At 38.2% G+C, this 19,954-nt stretch overlaps 1 protein-coding gene across 3 annotated transcripts in view; it reads left to right on the top strand.

Moving 5' to 3' along the window:
- ALG5 (ALG5 dolichyl-phosphate beta-glucosyltransferase) overlaps positions 1-11,846 on the top strand; it is a 36,623-nt gene extending 24,777 nt beyond the window's left edge. For all 3 annotated transcript variants that reach the window (XM_045869326.3, XM_045869327.3, XM_054506307.1), the window contains 3 exons: positions 3,633-3,784; positions 9,326-9,411; positions 11,656-11,846. In XM_045869326.3, coding sequence (XP_045725282.1) covers positions 3,633-3,784; positions 9,326-9,411; positions 11,656-11,771 — 354 coding nt within the window. In that variant the 3' untranslated portion in view covers positions 11,772-11,846. The remainder of the gene's footprint in view (positions 1-3,632; positions 3,785-9,325; positions 9,412-11,655) is intronic.
- Positions 11,847-19,954: the final 8,108 nt, after the last annotated feature.

Genomic DNA, 19,954 nt, shown 5'->3' on the forward strand with positions numbered 1-19,954 from the left:
GTCATAGAACCCTGCCTGCCTTATAAAAGGTCATCTCCACCTGCCGCAGGACAGTGCTGTATGGCCTTCCCTTCCTGAGCCACTCCAGTTGTCTCCTAAGGTGCTGTACATAGTCTAACCCCTTGCATGGTCATCAGTCTGTAGACAGAAAATTACAAAAGAATCGATCGATAGTGAGCAGCAACGTCAACAGCCTAATTGCCTCATTTTCAGATCTCTCTTTCCTGAATACTTTTAGACATATCCTCTTGTTAATCCTACCATCTGTTCTGCTGCTCTCTCGGAAGACAAACATGATACAGCACCGCTGGACTCCTTACCATCGTCAGTGTATCCATATGCCCATGTGTGCTGTATAACAGTTATAACAGGAACGTTTCTATTGTCTGGGTATTGCATCTATCATTTTTAAAGGATTCAAAATAGAACCCTTGAGTGTTAATTTGATGTCTTTAGATTTTCTTTGAAGAGTCTTGGCTTATGTCTTGGGACTTTGAATTTATTTTAAGATCATGAAAGTACCAGTCAGCTTTCAATTTCACCTGAATTCCTTGTTTACATTTCATCAACATTAGAGAGATTATTGTTAATATTAAAGTAGTGAATGTCTTTTTCTTCATATTTTTAAATGTCTACTTCAGAAGTTTATATAATGTTACTCCATGACTTTGTTAGTTTCATTGAACTAATTCTGTTCCATAGTATATTTTTAGATGTCTTGTAAATTTTAAGATATTTTGCAAGGTTCTAAAAATTAAAGGGACAACCTCTTGTTTGTAGTTTACCTTGTTATGCTTTAAATATGTTAGAAACCAAATAAGGTCTTCGTGTGAACTCCATGTGTTTCTGGTTTTTTAAAAAATAACCATTATCCTAAAGGAAACAAAAGTCTTCTATTAAGATCCAAGCAAAAGTAGTCGTGGGATATTTTCATTTGCTAACCAGTAAGCTCACCTAAGTCACATTAAAAATCATTCAAGGAGAATAGTTTATAGGCATTATTTTTTCTACCTTTTAATTTTAATTTTTCTATCTTTCAATTTCTATTTGTTCCTTTCCTAAGCATAAATGCTCTTTTGGAGGTTTAATCAGTCAACCAGTATTTATTGGAAATATTTTATATGGAAGGCAATGAGCAAGCTGTTGTGAGATTACCAAAGTATTTTAAGATGAGGTTTCTGCCCTATCTGCTTAGAGAGGTAAGACCTATTTACATCAGAACATAACTAATGATTCTAGGTGATAAATGAGAAGTGCTAGATCCTTTCAAAAAGTTTGTTTTACAGTTTATAAACATTTTGCCTAATTGCTCTCCAAAGTGGTAACCAATTTATATTCCCAGTAGTGGAGTACTCCCATCGCTCCATATCCTAACAAAAGATTTAATTCTGTGATTCTTTTTAGTGTTTGCCAGTTTGATTGGTATAACATGGTATCATGCTATAGTTAAAATTTGGTTTTATTGGTCACTAATGAGAATGACCATTGTTCTATATGTTTAAAAGTCTCTTTTGTGTCCTTTTCTGTGAGCTGCTCTTAGGCTCTGTCCAATTTGCTTTGGAATTATACTCTTTATTTTTTATTTCTGAAGAGTTCTAAAATGTTATCTTTCTAATGAAGAAAGAATGGATACTGATCATTTTCAATTACATGTACTGCAGATATTTTGTTTTACTGTGTTATTTGACTTTTTCCTTTTTGACACAAAATATAATAAAAACACAGAGAAGTACACACACACACACACGCTTAAAAAGAAATTTGTTTCACATACCTTATAGATAAGTATTTTATTCTTCCTTCCCTTCCTGCCCTATATAATACACAAGTGAAATTGTGGTCAGGAGGTTAAAGGGAGCTCTCAAGCTTTCATCCTTTATTTATTTATTTATTTATTTATTTATTTATTTATTTATTTATTTATTTATTTATTTAAGATTTTATTTATTTATTTGACAGAGAGAGACACAGCGAGAGAGGGAACACAAGCAGGGGGAGTGGGAGAGGGAGAAGCAGGCTCCCCGCAGAGCAGGGAGCCCAATGCGGGACTCGATCCCAGGACCGTGGGATCATGACCTGAGCCGAAAGCAGTCGCTTAACCAACTGAGCCACCCAGGCGCCCGCTTTCATCCTTTTTTAAAAACATTTATTGAGTTCCTGTTACTGTCTGTGCCAAACACTTGGCTAAAGGCTTAACTGTTATCTTATTTAATCTTTATAATTACTTTGTGAGGTGGGCATTTTCTTTCCCATTTGATAGATGACGAAAGTGGGATGGAGAGAGTCAAAGTAACTTGCTCAAGGTCACCCTCCTAATTATTAATGCAGCCAGGATTCAAATACAGGTCTGCTCAGGTCAGTGGCTTTCTCTGCTTTGTCGTGTTATCACCGCTTAGTCATGGTTCTGTCATCTCTGGATGATGATAGAAAAAGCCAGTAAATGAAGAATGATACTAAAGATTACAGTTCTCAAAAGCAAAATCCAAAAGGAGGAAGGGAAATATTAAATAGTATGAAATAGTAAATGTTCTACATAGACTCTCAGTAGGTTGCCAATGTCCACATATAGTGTATCATTCCATGGATCTATTACGTTATAGAAAAAAAATTTTTTTTTTAGATCCTTTCTTTTAATCCTAAACATGAGAGTCTTGAATACAATGATAATTCATGATCTATTATTCTGATGTTTTAAAGTTTGCAATACTTAATAAATATTGGAATATTATGTCATGTTCTACTAATAAAATTAATTACTAATAATATGAATACTCAGGATTAAAGAATACTTAAGTTGAATATCCAAAGTATTAAGAAACTTGAAAATCATTAAAATATATTTATCAGATATCTGTCATACCTAACTGGAGAGACTATTGTTTCAAATTCCTTCTCAGTCTGTGACTTTTTGACACTTTGCTGTACTTCTTTGATCAATATTCTCATTAACTAGACATAGAACTTTAGGTTTAAATCATAGTGTTTTATATCTCCAAGATATTCCAGTAACTGTCACCTTTTTAATATATATATATATATTTTATTTATTTGAGAGAGAGCAAGCAAGCACGGTGGGGGGGGGGGATGGGGGTGAGGGTACAAAGGGAGAGGGAGAAGCAGACTTCCCACTGAGCTGGGAGCCCAACCCAGGGCTCAACCCCAGGACCTGGAGATCATGACCTGAATCGAGGGCAGCTGCTTAACTGACAGAGCCACCCAGGAGCCCCAGCTGTCACCTTTTTGAACCTGAAATATATCTGGGCAAAGAGGCACAAAATGTATAGATGAATGAGATGCTCTCCTTGCTCACAGCAGCCCAAAAGAGTTATAGTATGCTCCCGGTAGATTAAAGCCCTGACCTCTCACAGGTACTGTGATTCTTGTTTGATTCTTCTTGAACCTGCAGGAAATGAATAATTATTTCCCTGGTACCTCTGCCCTGCTCTAAGCAATAGGCATCCTCAAAGTTTCTGTAATATACTTTGCCAGTGAAACTAATGAAACAATGGTGTTCATATGTAAGATCTACCCAGCCAATTAAATATTGAAATGCAGTTTGTCTACAGCCAGGTGTTTTCAATTGTCCTTTACAGATTAATTGAAAAGTCATTTATATTTTGTCTTTGTTTCAGCGTTCTTACTTCCGTACTCTGCTCATGTATGGGTTCCACTTTCTGGTGTGGTTCCTTTGTGTCAAAGGAATCAGAGACACACAGTGTGGGTTCAAATTATTTACACGAGAAGCAGCTTCACAGACGTTCTCATCTCTACACATTGAACGATGGTGAGTTCCTAACCGGATGTACTGGGCATGTCTTACACGGCTGCTATTCCAGGTCATGAGAAGCAGCCCTATATTCTCAGAATGAACACTGAGGTTTAAACAGAATTGACATGTATATATGTAAAGGTAATCCATAGCTTTATTCTTTTATGGAGTTGGATCTTATTTTCAAAATCTCAAACTAAACATAAGGCATAGAGTTAATTTATTCACCTTAATTATGGACAGTACAAATCGAAAGGCCTGAAAACATCCTGTTTCCTTAGGCTTCTGTATTTTCCTTTGAAGAAAAAAAAAGCTCAGAAATATCAGAACAGAAGAGGGCACCCATTTTCTTTCCATTCTTTCCTTTTTAGTAGTAAGTTCCCTCTCCTGCCTGTGACCAACCAGTCTTTCGACCTCTGCATCCCCTTCTACCTCCTTAAGAACTTCATCCTGTTCGCTTATTTGTCTTGTCTTTTCCTGTCAACCATATCTTTCCCATCAGTTTTTAAAACAAGTTGAAATTTCTCTTGCCATTAAAAAAAAAACCCTCTCTCCATTGACACCCCCCCTCCAGCTCCAGCCTTCTTTCACAGCCAGTCTTTTCTTGAAAGAGTGCTCTAGGTCTTCTGTTTTCTCTCTTCCCACTCATGCCTCACCCCACCTCAATATGGATTTTCCCCATCCCTCCATCTCAGCATCTAGGGACCTCCTGTCATGAAACCCAGTGGTCAAGTTTGATATGACCACTTAGTGTCTTAATGAACCCATCAGCAGTGTTCCATACTTCTGAGCACTCTCTCTTGACATATCCTGGTCCTCCGGGTTGTCATTATCCTAGAGCTCACCTCAGCTCTCTGCCTGTTTAGTGAATAACACTGATAGACAGAAGCTGTCCCTTCATTTCTCTTCATCTTCCCACCACCATCCAGGACACCATCATTGCCTATGCTGTAGCCCAAGGAGTCTTTTCAAAAATTAAAAGTGATCAATCAAATGCACCTCTTTTGCTTAAAATCCTTCAGTGGCTTCCCAGTGCCTTCCTGTGGCCTTTAGAGGTGCTGCATAATCTGTCTCCAAATGGGGACCCTTCCCTTCTCAACTTCTTTTTCAGTTCTTCCTTAGAGCAGCCAACCCTTACTCTCCAGACCAGATCATCAAGCTATAGTTAAAAAACTGGGCAGGCAGGTGCCTGGTGGCTCAGTCGGTTAAGTGTCTGCCTGAAATTCAGCTCAGGTCATGATCCCAGGATCCTGGGACTGAGTCCCACATGGGGCTCCCTGCTCAGTTGGGAGTCTGCTTCTCCCTCTCCCTCTGCTACTCCCCCTGCTTGTGCTATCTCATTCTCTCTCTCTCAAATAAATAAATAAATAAAATCTTAAAAAAAAAAAAATTACAGACCTGAGTATGGGTTATGCTAAACATTAAAGATATGCATAATGTTAAATATATAAGTGTATACATAATCTCCATCCTCAGAACTGTATCTCATGTAAATTCTTTACATTTAATATTGAAGTATAATTGGCCCCAATTTATGAGTAATTTTAAAAATAGATTCCTTTAGGGGCGCCTGGGTGCTCAGTCAGTTAAGCATCTGCCTTCTTCCACTCAGGTCGTGATCTCAGGGTCCTGGGATCAAGCCCCGTATCAGGCTCCCTGCTCAGCAGAGAGTCTGCTTAAGATTTAATCTCTCTCCCTCTGCCTCTCCCCCTCACCGTGCTCTCTCTCTCTCTCAAATAAAATCTTTAAAAAAAATGGATTCCTGGAAATGTACTTTCTTCTGATGAATACTTATTTTTTTTTTAAGATTTTATTTATTTATTTGAGAGAGAGTGAGAGAGAGCATGAGAGGGGAGAGGGTGAGAGGAAGAAGCAAAGCAGACTCCCCACTGAGTGGGGAGCCCGATGTGGGATTCGATCCTGGGACTCCAGGATCCTGACCCGAGCTGAAGGCAGTCGCTTAACCAACTGAGGCACCCAGGCACCCTGATGAATACTTATTTAAAATCAGTGTTATACATGCTAATAATTTAAAGTCAGTTCCATAAGGCTTATACTAAAAAGTCATCATCCCTTGCCCCATCTCCCTCTGTCCCTAATTCCTACTTCCTAACTATAGTCACTCTCAACTCTCTGCTATTTTTTTGTGGTATTTGCTTTCATATTCAAAATAATGAGTTTGCATAGCCCTGTCTCCTTTTTTCAGTTTTAGATACTACTTTCCAAAATAAATCAACAGATAAGTATGTAGTTTTCTTAAACCCCTGTACACCCTCACACGTATCCTCCTAAAGCAGTTTCTACATAATTTGTGGTTAGATCACAACTGATTGGTAAAGCTGTGTGAAGATAATTCGTATTTGAGCCATAGTATGCAATATGATTATATTACCTGTCTTGTACTTTCTGTTTTCCTGAGGATAATAAATATCTGGAGTTTCTGTCAGCCACTTTACTATGGACCTGTCACTTAGGCTCACACTCTGTGCGAAGTAGAAAGTATCTCCCTATGTTCCCATGCACCAGATCACGCATCAGTTTCACCTTTTTCTTGGAGACATCTTGTTGACTCTCACCTTTCTAGTTGTTCTCTGGTCTGCTGCACAGTCCCTGTTCTTCCTTTTCCTTGGTTTGCACCCCGATTGCAGTAGAGCACATCCTCTATTAAACTTCCTAAACATTGGAGAAAGAAACCTTGAGACCCTGCGTGTGAAACGTACCTTTAGTCTCCCCTCCCATTTGCCTAATAGCTGGAGAAAGCATTCTAGGTTGGAAGTCATTTTTCCTCAGGATTTTGAAAGCATTGCTCTATTGTCTTTGGCACTCAGTGTTTCTGTGGAGAAGTCCAATTCTGACAGTAATCTGAATCTCAATTCTTTGTCTATGCATGTTGTTCCCAGCTCCTTTTGGAAGCTTTTTCTCCACAGTGTTTTGAAATACCATGATTTCAGGGACTTAGTGTGGCTCTTTTTCATGCATCTTGTCAAGCATGCAGTAGCTACTCCAAATCTGCAAACCCATACCCTTTTTCTCTTCCCTCCTATAAAACAGATGTGGAACCTCTATCCTCACGTGTCTAGTATGGTCCTGAAAAGCTCATCGGAAGCTGTGTGCATGATCAGAGAACTCTGATCAACTGGTCGATGTCACTACAGATTAAGTAGCAGGGCCACTTGGTGTGGGAAACTCCCAGCTGTCATTATCTTTTGGGCTGGTTGTTTTCACAAAAGCGGGATCTCTGGATTTCCTGCCTGGGAGATAGGAGCCTGGCTGCCAGCATTCACAGAAACAACCTGAGCAAAAGAGAACCTCCTAGAGATTTTCCGTGAGTCCTACCTTTTGAAGCCCCACCTGCACCACTTGCAGACATCATCTGCAGCGAGGCCAGTGATGCCGGAGCCTTTGGGGGACTCTGTGGTACCCATTCGTCTGTTCTAGGCTTCTCCCATTGTCACAGCCTCCGTTTCCTAGTTACCAGTTGTCCAGCTACTTTCTAAGTTTCATATTTTTTTTATTACTTTCATCCCTTCTTTGTTCTTACGTGTTTATTCCATCATTGTTGTTTTAATTTTAGTGGGATTTCAGGAGGGAGCCAGGAGGGTATGTGTGGGTCTGCTGTCTTTAACAGAGCATCAACACGCTCTTTGTTCTTCAGAAATATATCTGTGAGGTCACAGCTTTACCAGGAACTGAGTAACAAAAGAAAACAGTGGTTCTGCCCTCCCTACATCTACAAAAACACATGAAGGCATCTGAGTTGGAGACTAACCCTTATACTGTTTCTGTACAATAGCATAAGGCTCTATCCAGAAATACTTGGTATTTTAATTTTGTTTTCTTTGGTAACAGATTAGTCTCTTATAATATGGTGATGTGAACTACGCATTTTTTTTAAGTAAACATCTTCATGTCTTAAAATGTTAAAAGAGGAAGATAGAGTAAAAGTAATAGTAGAAGACGAATAGCCCTTTCAATTTTTTTAATATAAATTCAATTAATCAGTGCTTTTTCCCCCACTCCTTCCTACTCATCATTCTCATGTTGTTTTATGTCTTTGATAAGTCACTATATGCTGATATCCTTAGAACAATACTTAATAATCTTGTTCAGATTATTGACTATCATTAAAACTAATTCAGCCTTTTAGGTATTTTTTGTTTTGTTTTGTGTTAAAGGAGAGGATTAAGGGTTAACCAGGCTTAATAGTCAAATAATTTCCTCCTTTCTTGAGTGTCCCAGGCTAGTTAACAGAAGTTTTACACAGTCTTTTTAACAACACAAAGAACGCTTTTGTAGATGGTTTTATCATCTTAAGTAAATATTTTATTAGGATAAGAAAAAGCATTAAGTGTTTTCTAAAAAAATAGTTTTCATATTGAATTATCCAAATACTTGGGATTTAAACTAGTCACAGAATGGACAGTAGTAGTTTTGTGGCCAAAAAGACAAAGCTCCCAAATTCAAGTTGTCTGGGATCAGGAAAATCAAATAGAAGTGGGTTTTAGGTATTTTTTTGTTTGTGCTAATATTTTAAAACCAACCCCTGGAAGTTTGAAGTGTGTTCCATGCAGTCTAGAAAGTGGGGGGGGCAGGGGTTTGCTTAACAGAGCAAGAAGAAAGCAAAACAGTAAAGGCCTCCAGCGCTTTTGGTTACAAGGGCATGAAGAAAGTTTAATAGGTAGTGCTGTTTCTCTCCCTGAGCTCACTGCCACTGAGAGGAAGAAACTGGTTTCAGAGAATTTGTAAGCAGAATCCAAGAAAACTTCTAAGTCAGGGCTCAGAAACTTTAGGGAAAGCAGATTTCACCTAAACCAAGGGGTAACTGAGGAGGAGCTTTCAGAGCCTTTCATAGGGAGAAGGAAGGAGGAACTGGGAATTCAGACTAGAGATGATTTTAACAGTGTAAGTTAAAATGAGACAATATATCTAATTCCCATGTATGTATTTAGTTATACCCAAAGAGAATTTCAGACTACTCTAAAGTGGCTTTTCACTTCAAAGGCTGGTAGTACTGTCTTGCCCAGAATGGCATGGGGAGATGAAAAGGAAAAAACAAGGCCGTAGGCAACCCTGTATTTAAAAAAGAAATTGATCCTTTGGTGGTGGATGAATGTAATCAAGCAACTCTAAGGTGATTGACAACATTTTTCTCCAAGAGCTGCTCAGAGTTCTGTTTTATCAGCTCTCTGAATCAGTTGAAAATGCTATCAGTTCTGTACCTTGAGCTAGTTAAGCCTGGGATTGAAAACCATCAATCTTGAAAATTTGCATGATTAAATTTTCTCTTAGAGCCCAACAGGCCAATTTTACCTCTGAGAGTTTCTGAGTTATGATAGAGACACTATATTTCTCATTTAAATGTTATGCAGTGACACACTATTTACCTTGAAGCTCCTAAACTACTTAACCTTTTATTTGACCTTCTATGAATCTGACTTTCAGTTATATAAGCTATATATCTGCCTTATAAGCTTCTGTAAAACATGCCAAGGTAGAGATTTAATTATACTCTATTTGTCTTTTTAAAAATAAAAATCAATATATTTTCTGTTTCAGGGCATTTGATGTAGAATTACTTTACATAGCACAGTTCTTTAAAATTCCAATAGCAGAAATTGCTGTCAACTGGACTGAAATTGAAGGTGAGCATATTGTTCATGTTACAGCTGATCTTAAGTGGGGTGGGGGGTTGGTGACAATACAGTTGACCAGTAAAGTAAGCTGGCTGCCCCATCAGGGCCTACTCAGCTGACCTGACTGAGAGGGGCAGTTCCATAGAGAGTTACCCTCCTAATCCCCTCCACCCTCCAAATGGCTTACTGCCTTCTCCCTGCAATCTCTTCCTGGGTCTTCAGTAGGCTGACTACCTGGCCCAAGAAATTCAGTAAAACTTCTGCAGCAGACAGGATCATGGCAATCTGAGGCTAGACACAAGGCTGATCAGTCTTTTGAGATAAATTTTGTTTGTATCACCTTTTATTTAGTATGGTCTTATTTCATTACTCAGTAGGTATTGAGTACCTACAAGCCACCATGCGGAGCTAAATAAGGAATTATAGTTGTTTTTACTCCAAATGCCCACAGTCCATTCAGAGCCAGTATATATATCCAAAAAAATGTGAAAATCTCTAAGATTTCTAATAATGAGAAATCTGTCGTAATTCTTAATAATTCCTGTTTGAAAAAGCTTAGACTGCTTATAATTTTAGAACTTAAAATATATTCTAGTTTTCTCTTTACTTACATTAGAATGCTCCAAAATTAATTCACAGTGTGGAAGCAGTTAACAATCACCTGGAGACTTTCAGAGTCACCCCGCCCCTGCTGAGCATGGCCTCCTCCCAGAAAGTCTTTGTTGTAATATGCCATTATTGTTCTGTAACTGTGGGTGTTTAGGGACAGGAGAAGGTCTGGGGATCATACAAACTATATAGTCTAGAACAAATTCAAACCTCTTGGAGTCTTGCTGAATCAAATTTAACTACTCTCCATAGTAGCTGCTGAGATCAAAGGGGATTGAGAAGCCGATAAAGGACTGCTCAGACTTAGAGGGATCTGCTGTGTTGATCTGTGTTGATCTATGTCCAGCATAGACTCTGTGGGAAATTGAAGTGGGAGAAAGTAAAAAATGTGTTTCATATTTACATCATTTGCTCATGTGCATTTCAGAGATAGTTATGTATTACTTTTCATTAACGGGCACTCAGTGAATAGTTTTGTATTAGTCATTCCCAGAATCCTTGGCCATATACCCTCAGTCCCTCCTCTCTATAATAGGGCCAACTGAAATCTCCACAATTTAGGTCCTTCCCAGTTTCATTTAACTTCCAAGATGTTTTGTTTGTGTTATTAGAGAAACGACTCAATTTAGCTTTGAAGATGTTTAATTCTTTTGTAAATGATTCAAATAAAATTAAGGTAGATGTGTTAATTAATTTGACTATGGTAATCATTTTACAGTATGTGTATAGAAATATATACATTGTGTATATATATATATATCAAATCCATACATTCTGTACTTTGAATATATTTCAATTTTATTTGTCAGTTATACCTCAATAAGTGGGGGGAGGGGGAGGAGAAGAGGAAGGAGCTAGAGTATTTGGGCTTAAATCTAGAAAATTGTCAGTGATTAGTATTTTGATATTGGCCATGACCCTTCACCATCCAGTACCCCAGTTACCTGACCTGCAGTCTACTCGTGACTTAATAAAAAAATTCCATGGGATAAAATCAAGGAAGACAAGCTTTTAAAACATGCTCCAGGGCGCCTGAGTGGCTCAGTTGGTTAAGCGACTGCCTTCGGCTCAGGTCATGATCCTGGAGTCCCGGGATCGAGTCCCGCATTGGGCTCCCTGCTCAGCGGGGGGTCTGCTTCTCCCTCGGGCCCTCCCCCCTCTCATGCTCTCTCTATCTCATTCTCTCTCTCAAATAAATAAATAAAATCTTAAAAAAAAAAAAACATGCTCCAGGAGGCAGACCTCCTATAGTCAGCTGGCTTGGCACACTGCCATTTGGCCACCACTGGACAAGATGTCCTAGCTAAGACTGTGTTTCTTTTAGCTGATTGAGAATCTTTGGGAGAATTAGAATAAAAGTTGGGTTTTTGTCTTGGATTTTATCCCAGATTATTAATTTATATTGTGTGCGGAGACTGAAAGGTAGCATGTAAAACATGAAAATTTGTCCTAAAAAATCATTTTTAAGTGTGTAGATGGAATTAAATATATACATAAATACATACATGCATACATAATATAAAAAATAAGGTGACTAGAAAGTCACAAAGGTCATTTGACTGACCTAAAATGTAATTTTAAACTGATAGATTTTCTCCAGAGTTTATTTAAGTTAATTCATTTTTAATTATTTTTAAATCGCAGGTTCTAAATTAGTTCCATTTTGGAGCTGGCTACAAATGGGCAAGGACCTACTTTTTATACGACTTCGATATTTGACTGGTGCCTGGAGGCTTGAACAAACCAAGAAGAAGAATTAGGTTATTTGCCATCTTTGTATCCTTATGTATCAGTGTCACACATTTCATTTGAAATTAAAATTTTAAGTAAACCTATGCCATTGTCTGCCTTTTGGTAATTTTAAGAATTAACCGCCATGGGACGCCTGGGTGGCTCAGTTGGTTAAGCGGCTGCCTTCGGCTCAGGTCATGATCCCAGGGTCCTGGGATCGAGTCCCACATCGGGCTCCTTGCTCAGCAGGGAGCCTGCTTCTCCCTCTGCCTGCCTCTCCTCCTGCTTGTGTTCTGTCTCTCTCTCTGACAAATAAATAAATAAAATCTTTAAAAAAAAAAAAAAAAAAGAATTAACTGCCGTAACTAAAAATGCTTATACCTTTTTTGGACCAAAAAAAGTAAGGTATTTATAACAAAGTCAGATTTTCTTTTGCTTTGGCAATTTTGTTTATTTAGATCAATTATCATTATGATTCTGAGAAATAAAACTTTTAAACAGAAGAGAAAATCAATTATTCTTACTTTAAAGTACCTGTATAATTTTCATGAACTTAAATATAAACCACAATCATGTATCTGTGCTCAGAGATTTAAAAATCAAATTAGCATATGTTTATATATAAATTTATCAGTATTAAGTCCATATTTCAACTTCTTAAACTCTAGAAAATTATGTTAAAGGATGTAGGTTCTGTCACAAAGGCATCCACTTCCTTATATGGTCTTATTTCTCTCCTTCCCAATTTTACTGACGCACACTGCACTTATTCTCTTACCTCTGGGCAACACCTGGCTCTTGAGTTCATGTTATTAGAAACTGGAAATTCTTTATTAAAAAAAGTTTTGAGGGCGCCTGACTGGCTCAATTAGTAGAGCATAGGTCTCTTGATCTCGGGGTTGTGAGTTCGAGCCCCACACGGGGTGTGGAGATTACTTAAGAAAAAGAAAGGTGGGGTTTTTTTTGCTGTTTTTTTGTTTTTAAGATTTTATTTATTTGAGAGAGAGAGAGAATGAGAAAGAGAGTGAGCATGAGAGGGGGGAGGGTCAGAGGGAAAAGCAGACTCCCCGCCAAGGAGGGAGCCCGATATGGGACTCAATCCTGGGACTCCAGGCTCATGACCTGAGCCGAAGGCAGTCGCTTAACCAACTGAGCCACCCAGGTGCCCAAGAAAAAGAATGTTCTGTAATATTAATAAATATCTACACTTTAACATCAGAAGCCTGTTTTTGATATACTATAAAGACTAATGAATAGCAATTATAATTTACCCCTAAAATTCAGAATCAGACTGTTTCTGATGTTTTAGAAGAACTAATAGCAATATCTAACATTTACTGAGTGCTTACTGTATGCCTGCCACTGTTCTAAGCATTTAGTATGTAATGATTCACTCGCTTTTATAATGGAAGAGGAAACTGGCATAAAGTGGTTACTTACCCAAGGTCACATAGCTAAGAAACAGTGTGGAGTCGTGATTCTAGCCCAGGTAGTCTGGGTCCAAAGCCTATACCCTAATGACTATGCTACCTCAGTTTCTGAAGCTATGAAAATTGGAGATGGAGAAGTAGAAAGTTTCAGAAGTACACTAAATAAAACATTTTAAAGACAAGACTTAGGGGCGCCTGGACAGCTCAGTCAGTTAAGCATCTGCCTTCAGCTCAGGTCATGATCCCAGGGTCCCGGGATCAAGCCCCGCATCGGGGCTCTCTCCCTCTGCCTTTCCCCCAGCTTATGCTCTCTCGCTCACTCACTCTCTCTCTCTCCAGTAAATAAAATCTTTAAAATAAATAAAGACTTAAGTGAAAAAGTAAATAAGCTGAAAAACGACTCCTCCCTAGTAGTTTCAACAACAGTGATATGATCACATCTGCAGTAGACAATAAGTTCCTTGAAAACAGAAACCATTTCTTACTCACATTAGTATCCCCAGCACAGTGCTTAGCCTATAGTAGACACTGCTGATTAAGTGAATAAACAAACTTCATTTACTACCAGATTTTAAGAGCTTAAATTTAAGTCCCTGAAATGAAGAGAACAAAGCAAGGCTTATGCAAGTAGAAATGATAGAAAGCCAATAGTAGAATGATCATGAGCATTTAAAAGCGTTTAAAGTACAAACCTGAACCAAAAATAAGATCCTTCATGAAACTATAATAAAAATAAAATAATTTACAGGCATACCTTGTTTTATTGTGCTTCACAGATATTTCATATTTTTTTTACAAATGAGAAGTTTGGTCACCCTGTGTCAAGCAAGTCTCGGTGCCATTTTTTCAACAGCATTTGTTCAATCCATGTCTGTCACATTTTGGCAATTATCACAACATTTCAAAATTTGTCATTATATTTGTTACGGTGATCTATGATCAGGGATTATGACTCACTGAAAGCTCAGATGATGGTTAGCATTTCTTAGCAATGAAATAATTTTTAATCAAGGTGTGTATATTTTTTTTAGATATAATGCTCTTACACACTTAACAGACTACAGAATAGTGTAAACATAATTATTATATGCACTGGGAAACCAAAAAATTCATTCGACTGACCTTATTGCAGTATGTGCTTTACTGCAGTGGTCTGGAACCACACCCACGATCTATCTGAGGTATGCCTGTATGGCTCTTTGCGAGCTAATGATAAAAATGCATATTTGAAACATATAGGAATTTTAAGAGGGAAGTATCAATACTTACGTGGTTCATCCATGAACACTATTAAGAAAGGGTTCTGATATCCTTGATGCCAATTTACCTTTCTAAGCCCATATTCACCTAGGATAACAGCATAGTGTAGAATCAGAAGCACTCTGTAAGAGAAAATGTAGTTTTTGTTGACATTACAGAGCCTGCTAACAAAAATAAGCAGCCATAGCAAAAGTGAAAATATCAGCTACTATTATTTTACCTATGTATAAGAAAGTTTGATAAGAATTTTACATGCAGGGCGCCTGGGTGGCTCAGATGGTTAAGCGTCTGCCTTCGGCTCAGGTCATGATCCCAGGGTCCTGGGATCAAGTCCCACATCGGGCTCCTTGCTAGGCGGGGAGCCTGCTTCTCCCTCTGCCTCTGCCTCTCTCTCTCTGACTCTCATGAATAAATAAATAAAACATTAAAAAAAAAAAAGAATTTTACATGCATTAGTCTGATCAAACAAATCTGTCATGTAGGAATAATTACCCACATTTCAGAAATGAATAAGTAGGCTTAGTCAAGTAATTTGCCCAAGGTCCCACTAGTAGCCAGTAGTTGTACTTCCTCTAAATAAAAAAAACAAATAGGAAATATAAAGGATCATGGGACATGATTAAAACTGAGAGGATAAGCTCATTACTATCAGACAACTTGACCATTTATTTTCTACCTTCTGACTTGTTCTTACAGAATATTTAATATGGAAGTTGACTTAAGGTTACATCTAGATGATAATGTGTTTGTTGGCATCTGTAATTCCATGTCTCTCCATAGTTATGTACTCCACCATTCATGGTTGATTCTCCAGTTCTATTTTCCATTTTCTTTATTGAATTATAATTTCCTTAAGAGAAGAAACCTTGCGGGGCGCCTGGGTGGCTCAGTTGGTTAAGCAACTGCCTTCGGCTCAGGTCATGATCCTGGAGTCCCGGGATCGAGTCCCGCATCGGGCTCCCTGCTCAGCGAGGAGCCTGCTTCTCCCTCTGACCCTCCCCCCTCTCATGTACTCTCTCATTCTCGCTCTCTCAAATAAATAAATAAATCTTTAAAAAAAAAAAAAGAAACCTTGCCTTTTATGTGTGTGTCTACACAGCATCCTAAATTGTGACTGTTCAATAAGGTTTTCAGAAAGTTAATGCCACCATTTCAATTCATTTGTCAAAAAAAAAAAAAAATTACAGGAATGAGTTTATCCACTTTATTTCAGCTAAATCCCCTGAAGTAGCAGTCTAGAAGGCTGTTTTGTTTTTGTGCAATCTCAAAATCCAGCAAACCCACAAATTAATGATTTTATTGTTAATCCAATAAAGGACTCTATGAAGTGATACATTTGTAATTCACCCATTTTGAATAAAACTCTAGGTAGTATTTTGATCGTCACATAAAAGCAGTATCTTTACAGATTTGATCCCATCTAGATGTTCTTTCTGTACAGAATATAGACGGATAGATACAAATAACAGATATATAGATTTTTTTAAAAACTCATCCCAGGATCACTTGATATAGTGATCGAGTGCTCTACATGTGCAAGCAAAACAGATCCTATCCTTGCCTTCTGAGGATTTTGCATTTTAAAGACATGATGCCTGCAAATCTTACCTGTAGAACCACACGCCTGTAGGCATTTGCCTGTCTTCAACTTATAAAGCCAAGGCAGCTTAAAAGTCAGTTGTTTGGAACCCATAAGATGTTTCCCATGAAAATAGTATCAGAAAAGTATGGTTAAGTCCTTGCAGCAGTCTGAAACATATATAAGTCTAGAATATACCTGAACTACCCTGCACTAGTCCGTAGTAATACCTAACCATGCTTTGCAATGCCATTTCTGTGGAGAAACTGTTTCCCATTTTCCAGGTGGGAATGCCAGGGAATTATCTCTACCCACAGCCTCTAGGAACCCCAGTGAAAAGTCAGGCACACCAGCATGGGGTTCAAACCTCACTGCAGCTTCTGCAGAGGCTGTGGGCAACTTCCCCTACCTGGGAGGGTCCGATGGGGAAGGGCAAGGGCTCCTATGGAAATCAGCAGAAGCCTGCTTCCAGTGCTACATCAAAAGGGAGACAGTCCTACAGAAATGACTGAGGGCAGAGAAAGGACCAGGAGTGACAGCAGCGATCCTCATCTGAGAAGTATCACAACGCACCTCAGAAATACAGCTGGGAAATGAAGTTATGTATACTACCTCTCTGACCCATGAATGTTGACATTAACAAGATAATGTGCTCACACATCTGTGTGCGTGTGCGTGTACATGTGTGCATGTGTGTGTCTGTGATGAAGGTAGAGGGCAGGTGATTGTCAATATAACTCCTTCCACTATGAGAACAGGGACAGTAAAACCCAGGCCCCAAAAGCCATAGTGCCCACAAACATGCTCCAACCGAACAGTGGTATGAATTGAAATTTGAACCCTCCAAAATAAAATTGAAGAGAAAGTACAAGTCCTTAAAGTAACAATATATACACTGTCAAGTCTTTAGAAAAAAATATCTTTTGGGGCGCTGGATGGCGTAGTTGGCTGAGCATCTGGCTCTTGGTTTTGGCTCGGATAACGATCTCAGGCTCCTGGGATCAGTGAGGAGCCTGATTGGGATTCTCTCTTCCCCTCTCTCTACCCCTCCCACTGTGCTCTCTCTCAAATAAATAAATAAATCTTAAAATATATATATACATTTTATAAATCACTCATTCATTCTATCATTCACTAAGTACATGCATATTGAATGCCTAGCTTCCAAGCATTGTTGGGTAGATTTATTATACAATAAGGAGAAAATCAATTGCAGTGCCACATTTAAAATGTGTCTACCCTCAAATAGTCAACTTGGAAAGAAAATGTGGCATTTATATAGTAATTCAAATAATGTAAAATCAAGGGGCCAGATATGTTCTGAGGAAAACTAAATCTTGCAGTTCAAAATTAGGAGAACTTTCCCTAAATTATTATATTTCTATGGGGCTCTCCATGCACAATGTACAACTTCGATGGAAGTAAAAACACCTCCATCTGGGAAGATAGTTTATATCCTCTCAGTTCCTTTTGCTCTTTGTCATTCTTCTGAAATAAACTTAGAATAGCAGTCCTACTCATTTATTGTTTTCACTGTATTCCTTGAGATCTAAAGAAATATTTTCTCAAAAATTTTAGTGGAAGGGCCAGCTAAATTAGGATAATTATTCTATTGCAAAAAAATTAAAATAAGTACTCCCACTTCTGGAAAGGTGGAGTAAATGACTTTATCTATCTCTCTTGCTAAGTACAAATAAAACCCCTGGACATTATATATAAAAGAAACATAAGTAGACTCTGAATGGTGCAAGAAGAAGGCAGACTGTCTAGGGACCTTGAGACATATGGAAGGACATGGTGGTGACTTCCTTGGGTTTTCTTTCCTTTTCTTTTTTTTTTTTAAAGATTTTATTTATTTATTTGACAGAGAGAGACACAGCGAGAGGGTCAATACAAGCAAGGGGAGTAGGAGAGGGAGAAGCAGGCTTCCCGCGGAGCGGGGAGCCCAACGCGGGGATCGATCCCAGCATCCTGGGATCATGAACTGAGCCAAAGGCAGATGCTTAATGACTGAGCCCCTCCTTGGGTTTTCTTTTTGTCTCATATATCCCAGACTTGTAGGTGAAGCAGTCACCTAAAAATGCTGATGGGCACAAACAAAAAAAAAGTCCCTAAAATGCCTCTCTCTCTTGCCAAAAGACCATGAAAGGAGCAAGGTCAGCAAAACAGAAAACCTTCAGACAGTAACTGCTCCATTCCAATCAAACACTACAGAAAAAAATGATGACCCCACCCTTGCTAACAACAGCAAAGGCTGAATGGGGAGCCTAGACTGGTACCCTCATGAGGCTGTAATAAGGCTCCTGAACACCCTTAGCAGGGTGAAGTCAGAGAAGGCCAAGTAGGGAGCAGGACTTTCATTCCCACCAGCCAGTAATGAGTCCTCTACATCATGACGTCAGTGGAGATCAGCACGGAGCCTCTCTTTCACTCCCATCCCCTCCTCACTGAGTAACAAGCTGCTTCACCCCCCAACCCCCACTGAGATGGTGTCAGAGGAGGCCTCAGTTTCTCTGGTGGTCCAGCAGTAATAAAGCCACCCTTACCATAGTCACATTGAAGACCATGTAGCCAGAACTCCCATCCCTCCAACAGTAATAAGTAGCCCCCCTTTCCTTTTGATATCTATAGGGGCCAAGTGGGAAATCTGTACTTACACCTCCACCTGACAATATAACAAGACTCCCCCTTCCCTTGCCAGAGTAGTGTCAGAAAAACCTAGCTAATATGAAAGGTTTAAATGAGAGCCAGAGTCTAAGAAAACATTTTTTAAAAAATGTCCAGGTTTCAAGAGAAAATCACATGTCAAAACAAGAATCAGAAGAATCTCAACTTGAATAAAAATAATCAGTAGATGCCAACACTGAGAATACAGAAATGTTAGAATTATCTGACAATGATTTTAAAGCAGCCATCATAAAAATGCTACAGTGCAATTATAAGCATGCTTGAAATTAATGAAAAAACAAAAAGCCTTAGCAAAAAAGAAAAAAAGAAAGAAAGAAAGAAAGCAAAAGAAAAAAGAAAAGAAAACAAAAGAAAATCTCAGTAAAGGAAAAGAAGATCTCAAAAACTAAATGGAAATTTTAGAACTGAAAAACACAATAACTAAAATAAAAATTTCAGTGGATGGCTCAACAGTAGAATGAAGGTGATGAAGGAAGGAGTCAGTAACCTGAAAGATAAATAGAAATTTCTAATCTGATCAAAAGAAAGAAAATAAAATGAAAAAAAAGAAGCCTCAGGAACCTATGAAACTATAAAAAGATCTAACATTTGTATCATCAGAGTTCCTGCAAGGGCTGAAAAAGTACTTGGGGAAATAATGGCCAAAAATTCAAACCTGGCAAGAAACATAAACCTACAGATTCAGATTCCTTATAGGATAAACTCCCCAAAGACACATCATAATTAAACTTCTGAAAACTACAGACAGAAAACTCTTGAAATCTTGAAAGCCATCAGAAAAAAAATGGCATGTTACCTGTAGTGAGAAAATAATCAGAATTACAGAATTTACCATCAGACACCATGGAGGTCAGAAGAATGTGGCACAATATTTTTTGAGTGCTAAAAGAAAGGAACTATCAACACAGATTCTTATACTTAGGGAAAAAAATCCTTCAAGTATGAAAGGAAAATCAAGACAATCTCAGATGAAGATGAAGGAAAGCTTAGAGAATCTGGTATCCATAGACCTACCAAAACAATAGCTAAACAAAGTTCTCTAAACAGAAAGAAAATATTAAAAGAACCTTGGAACATTAGGAAGGAAGAAAGCTTATGGTAAGCAAAATATTGGTAAATACAAAGACTTTCCTACTCTCCTAGACTTTTAAAATTATGTTTGATGGTGAAAGCAAATATTGTAACTGTCTGATGTTGTAAATGTATGTAGAGGAATATAAAACACAATTATATAATTATAAATAAGGGAGGTTAG

This window comes from Mirounga angustirostris, unplaced genomic scaffold, assembly GCF_029215605.1.
Source record: "Mirounga angustirostris isolate CCGP_5_RB_7025 unplaced genomic scaffold, mMirAng1.0.hap1 SCAF_3, whole genome shotgun sequence".
In the NCBI taxonomy this organism is placed as follows: Eukaryota; Metazoa; Chordata; class Mammalia; order Carnivora; family Phocidae; genus Mirounga; species Mirounga angustirostris.